The sequence below is a fragment of the Micromonas pusilla genome (genome assembly GCF_000151265.4).
Source record: "Micromonas pusilla CCMP1545 genomic scaffold MICPUCscaffold_6, whole genome shotgun sequence".
Classification (NCBI taxonomy): domain Eukaryota; kingdom Viridiplantae; phylum Chlorophyta; class Mamiellophyceae; order Mamiellales; family Mamiellaceae; genus Micromonas; species Micromonas pusilla.
The window spans coordinates 706,643-722,358 of record NW_003315887.1 but is presented as its reverse complement, the minus strand read 5'-3'; the positions used below and the strand labels follow the sequence as shown (position 1 = coordinate 722,358).

The following is a 15,716-nucleotide window of genomic DNA, read 5'->3' as shown; positions in this document are numbered from 1 at the left end:
GATGATCGGCCGCGAAGAAGCTCAGCAAGTCTCAGAAGAGGAAGATCGCGAAGCTGGAGGAGGACCGAAGAAAGCGCGGCGAGCGCGCGAGCGTGATGAAGCGCCTCGAGGCGGCGAAGCTGGTGTCGGACGCGTCGCTCGCGCTGCTGCACGGGTCCGCGGCGATGGGGCAGAGGCGGACGGCGAGGGAGAATCTGCGGCGCGAGCTCAAGGCGGAGCGCGCGGGGATACGCCTCCCGGGGACGGAGGACTCGAGGCTCCACAAGCGCGAGAAGCCGCCGGTCGGCGAGGACGGCGGCGGCGGCGAGGACGACGACGGCGGCGACGGCGACGGCGACGAGAGCGAGAGCGACGGAGACGCCGCGGAGGAGGAGGATCCGATGCTCGAGGAAAAACAAAAAGCGTCGTGGCCGCGCGTCGGCGGAACGATCAGCGGCCTGAAGAAGATCCCGAAGACGACGGCGGGCTTAGCATCGGACGAGTACGGCCCGATACACCCGATGGATACGAAGCGACTGAGCGACGCCGCCGCGCTCGCGGCCGCGGAGGCGGCGGTGATGGCGGCGAACGAAACGCGCGACGACGACGTTGAGGAGAGCGTCGACGCCGCCGCCGCCCGGGCGAGGACCGCGGCGGCGATGAAGACCGCGCGCGCGCTGTCCGACCTCGTCCGCGCGAGGGACCCGGAGCAGGCTGCGGAGAGAGCGACGGAGGCGTTGGGCCCGATGGCGGCGGCGGCGGCGTTGGACCCGAAGGACGCGGCGGCGCAGCTGGCGGCGGCGAACGAAGCCGCGCGACGCGCGGCCGACGCGAGGTTCCCGAACGCGTTCAGAGGCGCGTCGTTCTCCGTTCCGGTGCGGCGCGACGCGAAGATACAGGAAGCGCGCGAGGGGCTGCCGATATTGGGCGCGGAGCACGACATCGTGGACGCGATCAATCATCATCCGATCACGGTGATCTGCGGCGAGACCGGGTGCGGGAAGACGACGCAGGTGCCGCAGTTTCTGTACGAGGCGGGCTACGGGGACGAAGACTGTCTCGACCACCCCGGCGCGGTCGCGGTGACGCAGCCGAGGAGGGTCGCGGTGACGTCCACCGCGACGCGCGTCGCGAAGGAGTTGAGCGTGAAGCTCGGCGGCGAGGTCGGGTACCAGGTGCGGTACGACAAGAGAGTCGGCGCGTCGCCGCGGATAAAATTCATGACGGACGGCGTCCTCCTGCGCGAGATTCAGTCGGACCTGCTGCTTCGAAAATACAGCGTCGTGATCGTGGACGAAGCGCACGAGCGGAGCGTGAACACGGACATCCTGTTGGGTCTGCTGTCGCGCGTCGTCCCGCTGCGCGCGGAGCTCGCGATGGAGGGCCGGCCGGGGATCACGCCGCTGCGTCTCGTCGTCATGTCCGCGACGTTGCGAGTGGAGGAGTTCGTCGGGAACAAGAAGCTGTGCCCGACGCCGCCGGCGCTCTTGAAAATCGCCGCGAGGCAGTACCCGGTGACGGTGCACTTCGCGCGCGTCACCGAACACGGGGACTACCTGAACGCCGCGAAGAAGAAGACGCTCGCGATTCACAAGAAGCTCCCGCCGGGCGGGATTCTCGTCTTCGTCACCGGTCAACGCGAGGTCGAGGGGTTGTGCGATAAACTCCGAAAGGCGTTCCCGAAGAAAGAGAAGAAAGGCGCGGGGGAGGCGGCGACGGCCGGGCGCGAAGCGACGCCGCCGCCGGACGACGACGACGACGGCGACGGCGACGGCGACGGCGACGGCGCGGCGTTGGACGCGTACGACGTGGACGGCGTCGACCGCGGCGGCGAATCCGAATCCGAATCTGACGACGACGACGACGACGACCGAGGCGGCGAGGACGCGAACGGCGACGACGCGTTCGACGGCCGCGACGACTTCGACGACGCGATCGACGACGACAGCGCGTCCGACGTCAGCGAGGACGAGGACGCGCGCGTCGTCCACGGCGGCGAGGGCGTGACCCCGGAGGAAGCCGCGGCGGCGGAGGACGCGTGGACGAGAGCGCACGCGCCGACGTCCGACGCGCCGGGATCCCGATCCCGCGCGGAAGACGACGGCGAGGACGACGGCCCGGGGTACCTGCACGTGCTGCCTCTGTACGCGCTGCTGCCGCCGACGCTGCAGAAGCGCGTGTTCGACCCGCCGCCGAGGGGCGCGAGGCTCGTGATCGTGTCGACGAACGTCGCGGAGACGTCGCTCACGATTCCCGGCGTGCGATACGTCGTCGACGCCGGGCGAGAGAAACGCCGCGTGTACGGCGACGACGCCGCCGGCGTCGGCGACGGCGCGGGCGCCGCGAGCGCGAGCGCGGGACTCTCCAAGTTCGAGGTCGGCTGGGTCAGCAAAGCGAGCGCGGAACAGAGAGCGGGACGCGCGGGGCGCACCGGTCCGGGGCACTGCTACCGCCTGTTCTCCTCCGCGCACTTCGTGAACGAGCTCCCTCCGCACGCGCCGCCGGCCATCCTCGGCGTCCCCGTCGAGGGCGTCGTGCTGCAGATGCGCGCGATGGGGATCGACCGCGTCGGGAGGTTCCCGTTCATATCCCCGCCGTCGCCGGCGGCGTTGGACGCGGCGCGGAAGACGCTCGCCATTCTCGGCGCGTTGGCACCCGCCGCGGGGGCGGAGAATAGAAAATACGGGCACTTCGGGTCGTTCGGCGCGGACGACGACGTCGGGGTCCTGACCGAGGTCGGACGCGCGATGGCGGCGCTGCCGATATCGCCGCGGCACGCGCGGATGCTCCTCGCGGCGCTCGGCGCGTCGCCGAGCGGCGGCTGCCTCGCCGCCGCGGTGGCGACGGCGGCGGCGCTGTCGGTCGACTCGCCGTTTCTTCGCTCGGACGCGAAGCAGAGCGACGCGACGGACGGCGACGCTCCGGCGGACGACGAGGAGCGAAAGCGGCGGCGGAAGCTCGCGCACAAGTTTCATCACCCGAACAGCGACGCGCTGAGCGCCGCGAGGGCGCTCGTCGCGTTCGACGCCGCCGGGGGAGTGGACGACCCGAGGGCGGCGGAGAAATTTTGCGTCGAGCACCGCCTGCACGGGAAGACGATGCGCGAGATGAGCGATCTGCGGCGACAGCTGCTTCGAATTCTCTCGAAGCCGCCTCCCTCGGTCGCGATGCACGCGACCGCGGGGATCGAGTCGCTGTTGACCCCGGGCGCGAAGCGCGCGATCGCGGAGGCGTCCGCCGCGGTGAACAAGCCGCCGCGCGGGGAAAAGCGGCGGAAGGACCCGGCGGCGTCGTCGCTAGAGATTGGCGCCCCGGGGGAAACGTCTTTGAGACGAGCGTTACTCATCGGCTGGGCCGACCGCGTCGCGCGACGCTCGAAACCGTCGGACGTGCGCGAGAAGTACGACGAGAACGACAACACGAAAGCGACGCGGTACAAGCCCGCGATGTTGGACCAAAACGTCTTCCTCCACCCGTCGTCGACGCTGCACCGAAGCGCGCCGGACTACGTCGTGTACGTGGACTTGATGCAGACCGCGAAGCGACCTTACGTCATCGGCGCCACGGTCGTCGACGCGGCGTGGCTCGTCGACGACGCGGCCGCGCTGACGTCGCTGTCGTCGCCGTTGGAAGAGCCCGCGCCGCGGTACGTCCGAGCGCGCGACGCCGTCGTCGCGTTCGCGCAGCCCTCGCACGGGAGGCACCGCTGGGAGTTACCCCTGCACGCGGTGCCGCTGACCGCGGAGAGAGGCGGCTGCGGCGCGTTCGCGGCGGCGCTGCTGTCCGGCGCGGTGTCGGCGCCGATGGCGGAGTTTCGAGATAAGCTCGCGGCGAAGCCTTCGCTGTGCGCGCGGCCGGAGGGCAAGTCGCAGCGACGGGTGATCGAGTTGATTCACGCGCTGAGACGGCGGAACGTCGCGAGCCGCGCGGCGCTGATCGAGGTTTGGAGGAGAGAGCCGCGATATTTGATGCCGGAGGTTCGTGACTGGATGAAGTCCGGGATGGGGCACGCGATCGAGAGGGCGTGGCCGCGGATCGTCTCCGGCGACGCGCCCGCGCCTTCGAGTTCAAACGCGGACGACGACGCGTCTCGAGGACGGTCGAGAGTCCCGTCCGCGTCGGTCGCGGGCGGGACGGAAGCGCGCGCGGCGCTCAAGGCGAAAAGACGCGAGGCGGAGAAACGCGCGGGCGGCGGCGGGACGGGAGGTGGAAAGAAACGGAAGACGGTCGTGAACAGGAAGGCTCTCGGGGGCGGTCCGGGGTTGAGCATCTGGGACTAGCTTGCAGACGACGGCGATCGCGCCAGCCGGAGAATAGAACGAACGCGACAGCGCGGCGCGGCGTCGTCGTGCTGTTTTTTAATAGACAATAGCAGTCATAGTTACGATTGAACTCGTCCGCGCGATTAAAGAGAGTGGGCGCGCGCGAGAGAGACGGCGGCCGGGTCGCGAAGCGCGCGTTTGGTTACGAGTTTGAAATTTATTTTTTTGAAACGACGCGGAGCGTCGAGTCGAGTCGAATGTTCTTTCGGTGTGATGGTGATTATTTATCACCAGTTGGTTTGTTTTACGTCCGAAGACAGTTGAAGATGTTGAAGACCACAGAAGGAGTCGTCGCTTACGCGCGCTCACCACGGATGCGGCGGGCGAGCTGGATGTCCTTGGGCATGATCGTGACACGCTTGGCGTGGATCGCGCAGAGGTTCGTGTCCTCGAAGAGGCCGACGAGGTACGCCTCGGACGCCTCCTGGAGCGCAAGGATCGCGGAGGACTGGAAGCGGAGGTCCGTCTTGAAGTCCTGGGCGATCTCGCGGACGAGGCGCTGGAACGGGAGCTTGCGGATGAGGAGCTCGGTGGACTTCTGGTACTTGCGGATCTCACGGAGCGCGACGGTACCGGGCCTGTACCTGTGCGGCTTCTTCACGCCGCCGGTCGCCGGGGCGGACTTGCGCGCCGCCTTGGTGGCGAGCTGCTTGCGGGGCGCCTTGCCACCGGTGGACTTGCGGGCAGTTTGCTTCGTACGGGCCATTGTTGTGGTGTGTTTGGGTTGTGACGACGAGGGGAACGGCTTCGCGTTTTTGAACTCTCCGCCGCGGAAAAATCAACGTACGCGCGGCGACGTACGCGTCCTCTGACTGGTTGCGTGTGCGAACCGCGCGAGTACGGAAAAAAACATCCTCTTCAATTCGTTGCCAAAATGTCAATTTCGTCTGGATCAGTAGTCGATGTACGCGTTATTTTTACCGGCTGGATCGCGTCTGCCTCATTTTGCGTTTAGACGTTTTCGCTCAGGACAAATGACAATCGCGACCCTATTTATTAACTCGAGAACGACTGTCTATTTCCCCCAATGCACCTCGGACGTCGCCGGATTTCGACGTAAAAGCCGCTCCCGCTCGCCATTGCCGCCACACTTACGAACACACTCGTAACACTCACTCAACATGTCTGGCAGAGGTAAAGGAGGCAAGGGGCTCGGAAAGGGCGGCGCCAAGCGCCACCGCAAGGTCCTTCGCGACAACATCCAGGGCATCACGAAGCCGGCGATCCGCCGTCTCGCACGCCGTGGTGGCGTCAAGCGCATCTCCGGTCTCATCTACGAGGAGACCCGCGGTGTCCTCAAGGTGTTCCTCGAGAACGTGATCCGCGATGCGGTCACCTACACCGAGCACGCCCGCCGCAAGACCGTCACCGCGATGGACGTCGTCTACGCGCTCAAGCGCCAGGGCCGCACCCTCTACGGCTTCGGCGGCTAAACAGCCACCCGAACCGTTCGAGACGCTCTTCAACAACTTCAAAAACCAAAAGACGCGCCGACTCCGTTCGGACGTCTCAAACACAATGGTGATAAATAATCACCACCACACTCACGAGAACCAACGAACACACGCACACATCGTTCATCATCGCGCGCGCGAGAACGTCCCGTCGCCCTGTCGCCTTCCCCTCGTCCGACGCCGCGCCGAAATAGATCGTGTTTGAATTTTGAATAAAATCGCCTAAACCGCCTCGTCGTCGTCCCTATTCGGAAACCCCTTGAACTCCGTGTTCCAAAACAACACGTCCGGATGCACGCTCTCCCTGAGCAGCGTGATCGTGAACACCCACGACGGCTCCGCGCGCACGACCGCGCGGTTAGACCTGAACACCTCCTCCACGAGCGCGACGAGCCGAATCGCGTGCGGGTGATTCCTCGCGAGCCTCGACGCGCAGTGCGCGTGCTCCAGGAGCAGATCCAGGTCGAAGTCTTTCCTCCCCTCCTTCGTCAGCAGCTTGCTCACGAGGATCTCCCGCGTCGCGTGCATCTGCCAGTGGTCCGGTCCGATCCCGGCGCGGACGAGCTTGTTGTACAGACGCCCGGGCCCGAGGAGCTTCACGCGCGCGCGCTTCGCGGGCGCCGCCGCGCCGCCGCGTCCGACCCCCGACCCTCGCCGCGCGCCGCCGACGCCGACGTCGTCGTCCTCCTCGGAAGACGACGCCTCGGACGACGATCTCGAGTCGTACGACGACGACGACTCGAACGACGTGTCCGAGTCGTCCGTGTCGCCTCTGCCGTCCGCCCCGCCGCCGCCGCGTCGCGCGCCCCCCTTAGTACTCCTGCCCCTCGACGGACGCCCATCCGTCGACACGCCCCCGAGCGTCGCTCTCAGACGCCCTTCGTCGTCGAACTGCGCCTCGAACCCGGTCTCGCCGCGCTCCCACTCGTGGAACCCCTCTCGCTCGTCCCCGGGGAGCGAGAACCCGCGAGATCTGACCCCGTGCCGCGCCGCCCGCCGCGGCTCGGTCCCCGCGCGTCGTTCGCTCTCGAGCGCCGCGCGCTTCGCGTCCCTCGCGCACCGTTCGCACTCGCACACGAACCCCCACCTCCTTGACAGCGCCATCCGCCGCATCGTCAGCGGAAGATACAGCGACGACGACGCGTACGACACCGTGATCTCCTCCCCGGGCTCGATCGCGCGGAGGGCGTACGCGGTCGCGACGTCCTCGCCCGCGACGGCGACGGCTGAGGGTCGTTCCGTACGAAGCGAACGTCGGGGTGGAGTTCAAAGGCGTCAGTTGGCGTTGAAAGGCGTCGAGGGCGGGGATTGAAAGCGAGGGACCCTGGGCGGAGAGAGACGCCGGGAAAATTCCTTAAGGAACGGCGTCCACCACGCCGACGCGGTCGTATGGGGACCAGTGTGACATAGAACGCACCGGCGTTCGGCGCGCACGCGTGATTGATCGCCGACGCGTTGGCGAACAGCGTCACGACGAAACGCGCGCGTCCTCCCTTACCTTTACCGCCCGCGCGGCGATCCTCGGACGACGACGAGGAGGATCCATCCCCCTCGTCGCCGCCGGCGTCGTCGTCCGTGCTCGCGTCGCTCGCGCTCCGCCCCGCCGGCGCCGCCGCGGTTTCGGCGGCTTCGTCGTTCGCGTCCACGCGCGATCGACGGACCGCCGCGCGGCGCCTGACGAACGCCCTCGCGTCGTTCCACGACGCGTCGTCGACGCCGTCGATCGGGGACGACTCCGACGCGCTCGAATGCGCGCGACGCGTCGGCGAGTCCGTCGACGTCGAGAGAGAGACGCCGTCGACGCGTCGCAGCCACGTGGACGCGTGCGACGGGTCGGTCACGAGGACGCGCGTCATCTCGCGGAGCGCGTCCTCGTCCGCGTCGAACGCGCCGGCGATCACGAGCGGCCGCTCTTGGAACAACACCGTCGCGGCGGGGATCTCGCGTATCGCGGCCCATCCTCGGCCTCTCCCCGCGAACCGCGCGCGTTGGACGGCGTCGTGCGGCGGCCGCAGCAGCCCCGGAGGCGTCTTCGGCGGTCTCGGTGGTCGCTTGCTCCCGCGTCGGTACCGCGGCGCGTCGTCGCTCGACGTCAGGCCGCTTCGCTTGAGCTCCTCCCTCGCCGCCTCCTCGAGCGCGGTCCACGACGGGACGTACCGCATCCCGCGGCCGCCGCCGTCGCGGTCCATCGTTATCGTCGCTCGACGCGTTCTGTGTGTTGCTGGGGAATTTCCGCCCGGGCCTTCGTCCCGTCATCAGCGTCAGCGTCAGGGCATATTCTCCTTTCGCGCGATGGGTCGCGCGCCCGTCTTTCGGGGTCGACGTTGACCGCGACGCCGGTCAGCTGACCCGTAAATTACAGTATCGGCGCGCGCGGACGGTCGACAACGATACGAACAGAAACCGCCCCCGTCCGGTGTTACAGATTCGCGCGCTTCTCGCCCCCGGGCGCGCGCGCCCGCCCGCGCGACGACGAGGATGGGCGTCCTCGGCGCCCTCGCCGCCATCGTGCGGTCCCCTATCCGCGCGGTCCGCCGCCGCGTGACGTACGGCACGTTCGAGAGAGACCCCGAAGAAAGCCCCGAGACGACGCGCGCGCCGCTGCCGTGGTACACCGTGCGCGTCGTCGCGTTCGTCGCCGCGATCGTCGCTCTCCAGGGGTACGACATTGGCGTCATGGCCGGCGCGCGGCTCGCGATGCAGCGCGACCGGAACTTCGAGACGTGGCAGAGCGAGATCGTCGTCGGGTGCCTGAACTTCGTCAGCGCGTTCGGCGCGCTCGCCGGCGGGATGGCGTACAACAAGCACGGCGCCGTGCGAAGCGTCGGCGCCGCGCTCGCGCTGTTCGTGCTCGGCACGGCCGTCGCCGCGAGCGCGTACTCGTTCACGCAGGCGGCGTGCGGCCGAGCCGTGTGCGGCGTCGGCGTCGGCCTCGCGTTCGCGACGTGCCCGGCGTACCTCGCGGAGATCTCCCCGCCGGCGCGGCGCGGCGCCGTCGTCGCCGCGGGCTTCGAGCTCGCCATCGTGTCCGGGCTGCTCCTGGGCTACGTCGCGTCGCTCATCGCGGTGACGTGCGAGGACGACGACGCGACGCGATGGAGGGTATCCGTCGGCGCGCCCGTGCCGGTGGCGATTCTCCTCCTCGCGCTCGTGCCGTGGATGCCAGAGTCGCCGCGGTGGCTCATGCGCGAGCCGAATCCTCGCGCCGCGGAGGCGTTGGAGGTGTTGAGGAAGACGTTCGGCGTCGGCGTCGGCGGCGGCGTCGGCGCGGGGGGTGTTGGGGCGGGCGGTGGGAGCGAGGGTAAGCGTAAGGACGAGGACGCCGCCGTGAGCTCGATGCGGAGCATCAGGGCCCTCGTGGAGCGAGACGAGCGGTGGGACTGGAGCGACGACGACGACGAAGCCGACGGCGGCGGCGGCGACGGATACTCCACGCCGACGAGACGGTCCCCGCGAAAGTCCCCGCAAAAGTCCCCGGGAGGGGTAAAGTCGAAGTCCCCGGGAAATGGACGGCGACGACGCGTCGGCAGCGCGTCCGGGGGTTGGCGCGGGGTATTCTCCGACGACCCCGCGTGCCGGAGAGCGCTCGTCGTCGGCGTCGGCTTGATGTTTTTCCAGCAGGCGTGCGGCACGGAGGCGGCGGTCTACTACGTCCCGACGTTACTCCGAGACGCCGGGTGGTCGTCGGAGACGGACCAGATCAAAGCCGCGTGCGCGGTCGGCGCGACCAAGACGTTCTTCGTGCTCGTCTCCGCGTTCGTGATCGACGGCCTGGGCGGGCGGCGACGGACGCTGCTGACGTCGGTGGCGTTTTCGTTCGCGTGTTCCGTCGCGCTCGCCGCGAGCGTCGCGAGCGTCGCGAGCCCGGCCGCGACGCTGACCGTCCTGTGTCTCTACGTCGCCGCGTTCTCCGCCGGCGTCGGTCCGGTGACGTGGGTCGTGAACGCGGAGCTGTGGCCGAGAGCGGTCAGGGCGAGAGGGACCGCGCTGGGGGTGGCGGTGAACCGAGCGACGTCCGGCGCCGTCGCGATGAGTTTTTTAAGCCTTTCGGACGCGCTCGGAGGCGCTGGCGGCGCGTTCGCGTGTTTCGCGGGGGTGTGCCTGTGTCACTTCATCTTCGCGTACGCGCTCGTGCCGGAACTGAAAGGACGGTCGCTGGAGCAGATCGAGAGCGGTTTGCGCGAGGCGACGGCGCGATGAGTCACGCGGCGGGCGCGGCGGGCGGGAGAACTCGATCGACGTTTGTTTTCGGAATGATACACTTACTCGCGGCACCTCTCCGCGCGTCACGTCGAGGAGGAGGAGGAGGAGGAGGAGGAGGACGGCGACCGTCCCGCGCGCGTCGCTTTCTCCCTCTTCTTCGCCCTCTTCGCTTCCTTCTTCTCCCTCTTTCTCGCCTTCTTCTCCGCTTTCTTCGCCTCCTTGCGCTCGCGCTTCTTCGCCTTCTCCTTCAGCTTCTTTCGCTCCTTCGCCGTCAACGTCGGCGGCGGGGGAATCGATGCCCCGCCCTCCGCGCGCGCGCGCTTGACGCGACGCTCGTCGTCGTCGTCGTCGTCGTCTAGCCCGACACCCCCTAAGACCTCGCCCTCGACCCCGCCGCGCTGCATCTCCGCGGGCGCGCCCAAGCCTTTGATCCTCGCCGCCTCCTTCGCGTCTTCGTCTTTCCAGTCGCGATCGTCGTCCGTGCGCCCGCGCTTCAGGAACTCGTCCATCTCGTGCTTCTCGAGGTTCGTCCCGCGGTTCACGTGCTCCGTGCGCGGTTTCAACCCCAACGCCTCCGCCATCGCGTTCTCCTCCGCGGCCTTGATCGCGGCGATCTCGTCGTTCGCGCCGCCAGGGCCGTCGCCCTTCTCCCTGGTGTACCACAATATGTCCTTGCCCTTCTGCCATCGCCCCACGGACGCTTTCACGCTGTGCCCGAGGTAGTACTCGCGGTCTTTGTCCCCCTTGACGTCGTTCCAGTCGAACTGATCTTTCCCTCCGCGCGTGCCGCCGCGCGCGGGTTCCATGCGCATCTTGCCCGGCGGGAGTCCGAGCGCGCGCGACGCCAGATCTGACGCGCGCGAGCGCGAAGAAAAAAAAAAAAAGTGCCATGCGGCCACCACTGCAGGCGCAGGCGCTTCCGCTGTCGTCGCGCGTCTTATCCCCGCGCGCGCCGACACAGGTCGTCGACGACATGTCCGCGCGCTCGACGTGCGCGCCATCCCCCGCCGTCGCCCTCCGCGCGTCGAAACGCGCGTCGTCGTCGTCGTCCACCCGCCGCGCCGCCGTCGTCCCTCGCGCGGTCGTCCCTCGCGCCGCGTCGCCGTCCGCGGAGGCGTCGGCGCCGATGGCAAAGGACTCCGCCGCGACGATCGCGCCGTTCGAGTTCGCGACCGCCGCGAGGATCGTCTTCGGCGTCGGCACCGTCGCGAGGGTCCCCGCGCTCGTGACCGAGCTCACGACGCTGGAGGGATGCGCGGACGAGCCCGTGCTCGTCGTCGCGGGCGCGTCCGATCGCTTCTCCGCGCCGCTGACGAAAGCGCTCTCGGAGGCGTCCATCGCGTCGCACGTCTACCACTGCGAAGGCGGCGAGCCGACGACCGCGACCGCGGAGGCGGCGATCGCGCTCGCGACGAAGCGCGGATGCGGCGCGGTCGTCGCGATCGGAGGCGGCACCCCCGTGGACGTGGGCAAGTGCGTCGCCGCGGTCCTCACGAACGGCGGATCCGATCCGGACCTGTACGACTTCCTCGAAGTCGTCGGCCGCGCGCGACCGCTGACTCGACGCGCGGCGCCGTTCATCGCGGTCCCGACCACCGCGGGGCCGGGCGCGGAGGTCACGAAGAACAGCGTCTTAGAGGCGGGCGACAGGAAAGTCTCCATGCGGCACGCGTTCATGCTTCCGGACGTCTGCGTGATCGACCCCGAGCTCACGCGATCGATGCCCGCGAGCGTCACCGCGCACACGGGGCTCGACGCGCTCACGCAGTGCGTCGAGCCGTACGTCAGCAACGCGTCGAACCCGCTCACGGACGCGGTCGCCATCTCCGGGATTAAAGCCGGCGCGCGGTCGCTTCTGCGCGCGTTCGAGTGCCCCGACGACGTCGCCGCGCGGGAGGACATGTGCCTGTGCTCTCTGTACGGCGGGCTCTCGCTCGCCAACGCGAAGCTCGGCGCCGTGCACGGATTCAGCGGGACGTTAGGCGGGCTCCTTCACGCGCCGCACGGGGCGATATGTGCCGCGCTGCTGCCGCACTGCTGCGCGATCAACGTCGCGGCGCTGCGCGGGCGCGTCGCGGAGACGGACCCGGCGGCGTCTTCCGCGTATTTGCGGCGGTACGAAGACGTCGCGCGCGTCGTCACGGGTCGCGACGACGCGACGGCGGACGACGGCGTCGCGTGGATGACGGCGCTCGTGGCTCGCGTCGGGGTTCCGGGGTTGGGGACGTTCGGGCTGAAGGAGAGCGACTTCGACGACGTCGTGCGGAAGAGTAAGGAGAGCTCGAGCATGAAGGGGAACCCGGTGGCGTTGTCGGGCGAGGAGCTCAAGGCGATGTTGCGCGCGGCGTTGTAACAAGCAAAAAAAGTTTCCGGGTCACGGCAAACTCGGTTCGTCAGAGCTCGGTAGCCGTTCGACGCGCGCCCGAGCGCGCGATGCGGGTGAACTCGCGTCGCCGCCGCCGCGCGCGCCTCAAAGCCGTTCGCGCGAGCCTCGCAGCTCGAGACACGAACGTCGTCGCACCCATGGCGTCGCACGGCGCGCACGCGCTCGTGGAGACGGTGCGCGCGCGTCCCCGCTCGCTCGCGTCCCCGCGGCGTCGTCGCTCGCCTCGCGGGTGGAAAACGATGCGAACAACACACCGCACGCGTTCGTCGTCCCGACCGCCGTTCGAACCCGTCTGACGCGCTCGCCGTCCCTCCTCCGACTCGCAGGCGGAACTGTCGTTTCACGGCGTCGAGTACATCGTCACGATATCCAGCGTCGACGCGGAGATGCTCTCCGTCGAGGTGCGTCCACGCGCGGTCGCCCTCAGATCCTCCCCCGTCGGCTTGTGATCGTTGGCGTCGTCTGTCGCCGCGCGGATTTCGTCTCGTTCGTCTCCTCGCTTTCAAACCGCGCGCGTCGACGCGCGCTCCACGCCATCGTCCATCCCCTGACGCCTCCCCCGCGATCGCATCGCATCGTCCGCGCAGGCGGAGAAGAAGGACGACGGCGCGCGATGGCGCGGCGACTTCACCGCGCGATACGTCGAGGACATCACCGCCAAGACGGGAAACTTCAAAAAGTACGACGTCTTCGTGAAGATGCTCGCCGCCGCCGTGAGCGACGGCAGCGACTCCGTGTTCGTGGATCTCCTCACGTACGCGGACTTGGAGTCGCTGAAGACGAAGCGCGCGAGCGCGAACGCCGCGGACGCCGCCGCCGCGAAGAAGAACGCGTCGAAGCGGTACCTCATCCTGACGTACGCGGCGGAGTACGACCGCGTGCACTACCCGCTGCCGCTGCTGTTCGAAGGGCACGTCGACCCGGACGCGCTGCAGGCGACGGTGCGGCGGCTCACCGCGGAGAACAAGAGGCTCTCGGCGGCGACCGCGGGCGGCGGGAGCAGCGCGTCCGGCGAGAAGCTTCGGGACGAGAACGACGCGCTGCGCGCTACGGTGCGAGACTTGAGGCGCGAGCTCGACCTCCGCGATGGAGACGCCGCGCCGCGCACCGCCGCGGACCTCGTCCACGGGCACGCGTACGAGCAGCTCGAACGCCTCCACGCCGAGGTCAGGACGTTGAACAAAGAGATGAAGCTCCTGCGCCGGGAGAGGGATGACCTCGCGAGCGCGCTGCAGGGCAAAGAGACGGAGCTGCTCAACGCACAGAGCAGCAAGCGGCGGATGCTCGCGACGAAACAGAAAGAGCTCGACGCGGCGGCGGCGGAGTCCGCCAGGCGCCGCGAGCTGGAGCGCGAACTGCGCGCCAAGGTGAAGGACCTCGCGACCGAGTGCGACGGGCTGCAGCGACGTCTCAGGAGCGGCGGCGCGGCGTACGGGTACGCGGGTTCGTCTCGGGGCGCGTCCCCCGCGCGGGGGCTGGGGCGCGCGCCGCCCCGCCCCGGCGCGGCGTCGCCGTCTTCTCGCGGAACCGGAGCCGCGCGCGCGTCGTCCGTCGACCGCGATCGACCGTGGCGCGCGGGGATGAGCCTGAGCCGCGGGAGCTCGCTCGCGCCGAGAGGGGGGCACGGGCACGGTGACGGCGGCGGCTTCCGAACGCCGACGGCGCGGAGCCCGTCGCCGGCGGCGCGGCTTCGCGGTCGGTCGCCGACGCTGCGCGGCGCGGGCGCGTCGCCCGGGCGGTTCGACCCGACCGCGTACGTCCGCGAGAAGCGCGATAGGGACGCGGCGAGGTACATGAACTCCAGAGCCGGGATCGCGAGCGGCGCGGCGTCGCCGGCGAGGGTCGGCGAGCGGTCGCAAGCGTGGATGAGCAGCTCGAATTCGAACGCGGGCTCGAGGGTCGGCACGCCGACGGCGGCGTCGCCCGCGCGGCCGAGGGGCGGACGCGAACGACGCGCGGCGGCGACGGGCGTGACCAACGGGTTGCGGAGCTCGAACGACTCGGGGGGGAACGCGGCGGCGAACGCGAACGCGAGCGCGAGCGCGTCCCCCGGTCGGATTTTGCGCGACGTGAAGCAGAAGCTGTCCGCGTACGCGTCGAAGGACGACGGCTGGGCGGGGGCGGCGAAGGAAAACGCGCGCCCTGCGGACGGAGGCGGCGGCGGCGGCGCGAAGCCGCCGCTCGCCAAGGCGGGACACGGCGACGCGAACGCGGAGATCGCGGACATAGACTCGCGGCTCGCGGCGCTGCAGAGTTTCCTGAGAGAGGCGAAGTCGACCGCGGCGTGAGCGCGTAGTGACCTTGTGATGGAGCGCAGTTGACGAGTACAGTATTGACAGGCCCATTCCGTCTCCGCCAGGCGAGGCACACCTTGGCGAGCGGCGCGCGTCTGTCGTCCGTCGTTCGTAAGGGCGTCGCTCGTTCGTCCCGGAACCTACCCGCGCGTCAAACCTGCGAGGCGCGGCGGTGTCTCGCGAGGCAGGAGGCGCGCGGCGTCGTCTGAAGTCGCGCGGGGGCTTCGACGCGTCCGGCGCGGCCGCGGCGCGCGGCGACGCGTCGCGCGGAAGTCGGAGCGTCGCGGCTCGGAGAATGTCTGTCGTCCCGAGGCGAGGGTCGTCCCCGCGCGTCAGCATGCAGGTGCTCGAGGCGTCCCCGCCGTCGCCCGCGCCCGCGCCGATCGCGCCGTCGCCCCCCGCGCCGTTGCCGATGACGGACGCGGAGCGCCGCGAGCACGAAAAGCTTCTGGCGCAGATCGCCGCGATCGCGCGTCTGAAGCGCGGCGTCGAGCGCGTCGACTCCGTCGTCGGCGCGACGGTCGCGACGTACGAAAAGATCCTCGACGGCGCGATATGGGACGTCGCGATCGATCTCCACCGGACGCTGTCGCTCGGTCTCGAGACGCTCGACAGCGTCCAAGAGCGCGTGCCGCCCACGGACGCGGCGAGCATCGCGCACGACCTCCTCGCGCGCGACGCCGGCGCGAACGCGGAGGCGTGCGCGATGCAAGGGATGGGACCTCGGCCGATCAACATCCAACCCCCGAGCGGCAAGGTCGGGAAAGGCACGAAGGACATCTACGGCAGGACCGGCGGGGTGAGCAAGCAAGCGACGGAGTGCCCGCTGTGCGTGCAGAAAGTCGCCGCCGCGAGGTTCGCGCAGCACTTGGAGCGGTGCATGGGGAAGGGACGCACGAGCGCGCGGCAACCCCCGCGGGTGTACGGCGCTCCCGTCCAACCACCCCGGGGCGGCGCGGGCGCGGGCGCGGGGTCCGGGCCCTCAATCGGCGCGACGCACCCGGCGATGCGATCGAACGCGATGCGCGCCGCGGGGTCGGGTGGGGTCGATTTGACCGGGGACGACGTCCCTCTCGCG

General features: G+C 69.4%; 8 protein-coding genes across 8 annotated transcripts; 5 read left to right on the top strand and 3 right to left on the bottom strand.

Annotated features, from left to right (window-relative positions):
* Window positions 1–725: 725 nt before the first annotated feature.
* MICPUCDRAFT_18184 (uncharacterized protein) lies at window positions 726–4,259 on the top strand (the record flags this gene model as incomplete). Its single annotated transcript, XM_003059475.1, has 3 exons — window positions 726–1,780; window positions 2,027–3,140; window positions 3,258–4,259. The coding sequence occupies 3 exons, from the start codon at window positions 726–728 to the stop codon at window positions 4,257–4,259; spliced, it is 3,171 nt and encodes a 1,056-aa protein (XP_003059521.1).
* Window positions 4,260–4,596: 337 nt separating this feature from the next.
* Window positions 4,597–5,007, bottom strand: MICPUCDRAFT_27286 (uncharacterized protein; the record flags this gene model as incomplete). The annotated part of the gene is made up of 1 exon (XM_003059175.1): window positions 4,597–5,007. One exon carries the CDS (start codon window positions 5,005–5,007, stop codon window positions 4,597–4,599), a length of 411 nt encoding a protein of 136 aa, XP_003059221.1.
* Window positions 5,008–5,422: 415 nt separating this feature from the next.
* MICPUCDRAFT_17893 (uncharacterized protein) lies at window positions 5,423–5,734 on the top strand (the record flags this gene model as incomplete). The annotated part of the gene is made up of 1 exon (XM_003059474.1): window positions 5,423–5,734. The coding sequence occupies one exon, from the start codon at window positions 5,423–5,425 to the stop codon at window positions 5,732–5,734; it is 312 nt and encodes a 103-aa protein (XP_003059520.1).
* Window positions 5,735–5,947: 213 nt separating this feature from the next.
* MICPUCDRAFT_58860 (uncharacterized protein) lies at window positions 5,948–7,944 on the bottom strand (the record flags this gene model as incomplete). The annotated part of the gene is made up of 2 exons (XM_003059174.1): window positions 5,948–6,981; window positions 7,173–7,944. 2 exons carry the CDS (start codon window positions 7,942–7,944, stop codon window positions 5,978–5,980), a joined length of 1,776 nt encoding a protein of 591 aa, XP_003059220.1. The 3' UTR covers window positions 5,948–5,977.
* A 241-nt stretch (window positions 7,945–8,185) lies between these two features.
* Window positions 8,186–9,925, top strand: MICPUCDRAFT_27278 (major facilitator superfamily; the record flags this gene model as incomplete). The annotated part of the gene is made up of 2 exons (XM_003059473.1): window positions 8,186–9,004; window positions 9,227–9,925. Coding segments are annotated over exons 1-2 (1,470 nt in total), but the record flags the coding sequence as incomplete, so codon positions are not given.
* Window positions 9,926–10,041: 116 nt separating this feature from the next.
* Window positions 10,042–10,770, bottom strand: MICPUCDRAFT_58858 (uncharacterized protein; the record flags this gene model as incomplete). The annotated part of the gene is made up of 1 exon (XM_003059173.1): window positions 10,042–10,770. The coding sequence occupies one exon, from the start codon at window positions 10,768–10,770 to the stop codon at window positions 10,042–10,044; it is 729 nt and encodes a 242-aa protein (XP_003059219.1).
* Window positions 10,771–10,847: 77 nt separating this feature from the next.
* MICPUCDRAFT_58857 (uncharacterized protein) lies at window positions 10,848–12,334 on the top strand (the record flags this gene model as incomplete). Its single annotated transcript, XM_003059472.1, has 1 exon — window positions 10,848–12,334. One exon carries the CDS (start codon window positions 10,848–10,850, stop codon window positions 12,309–12,311), a length of 1,464 nt encoding a protein of 487 aa, XP_003059518.1. The 3' UTR covers window positions 12,312–12,334.
* A 107-nt stretch (window positions 12,335–12,441) lies between these two features.
* Window positions 12,442–14,687, top strand: VFL3 (variable flagellar number protein). Its single transcript, XM_003059471.1, has 3 exons — window positions 12,442–12,517; window positions 12,671–12,745; window positions 12,932–14,687. The coding sequence occupies exons 1-3, from the start codon at window positions 12,482–12,484 to the stop codon at window positions 14,630–14,632; spliced, it is 1,812 nt and encodes a 603-aa protein (XP_003059517.1). The 5' UTR covers window positions 12,442–12,481; the 3' UTR covers window positions 14,633–14,687.
* Window positions 14,688–15,716: the final 1,029 nt, after the last annotated feature.

Coding starts and splice junctions, on each gene's coding strand:
- VFL3 (XM_003059471.1), top strand. CDS start 12,482: ATGGCGTCGCACGGCGCGCACGCGCTCGTGGAGACG. Junction 12,518..12,670: donor CGCACGCGCTCGTGGAGACG/GTGCGCGCGCGT, acceptor TCCGACTCGCAG/GCGGAACTGTCGTTTCACGG. Junction 12,746..12,931: donor CGGAGATGCTCTCCGTCGAG/GTGCGTCCACGC, acceptor TCGTCCGCGCAG/GCGGAGAAGAAGGACGACGG.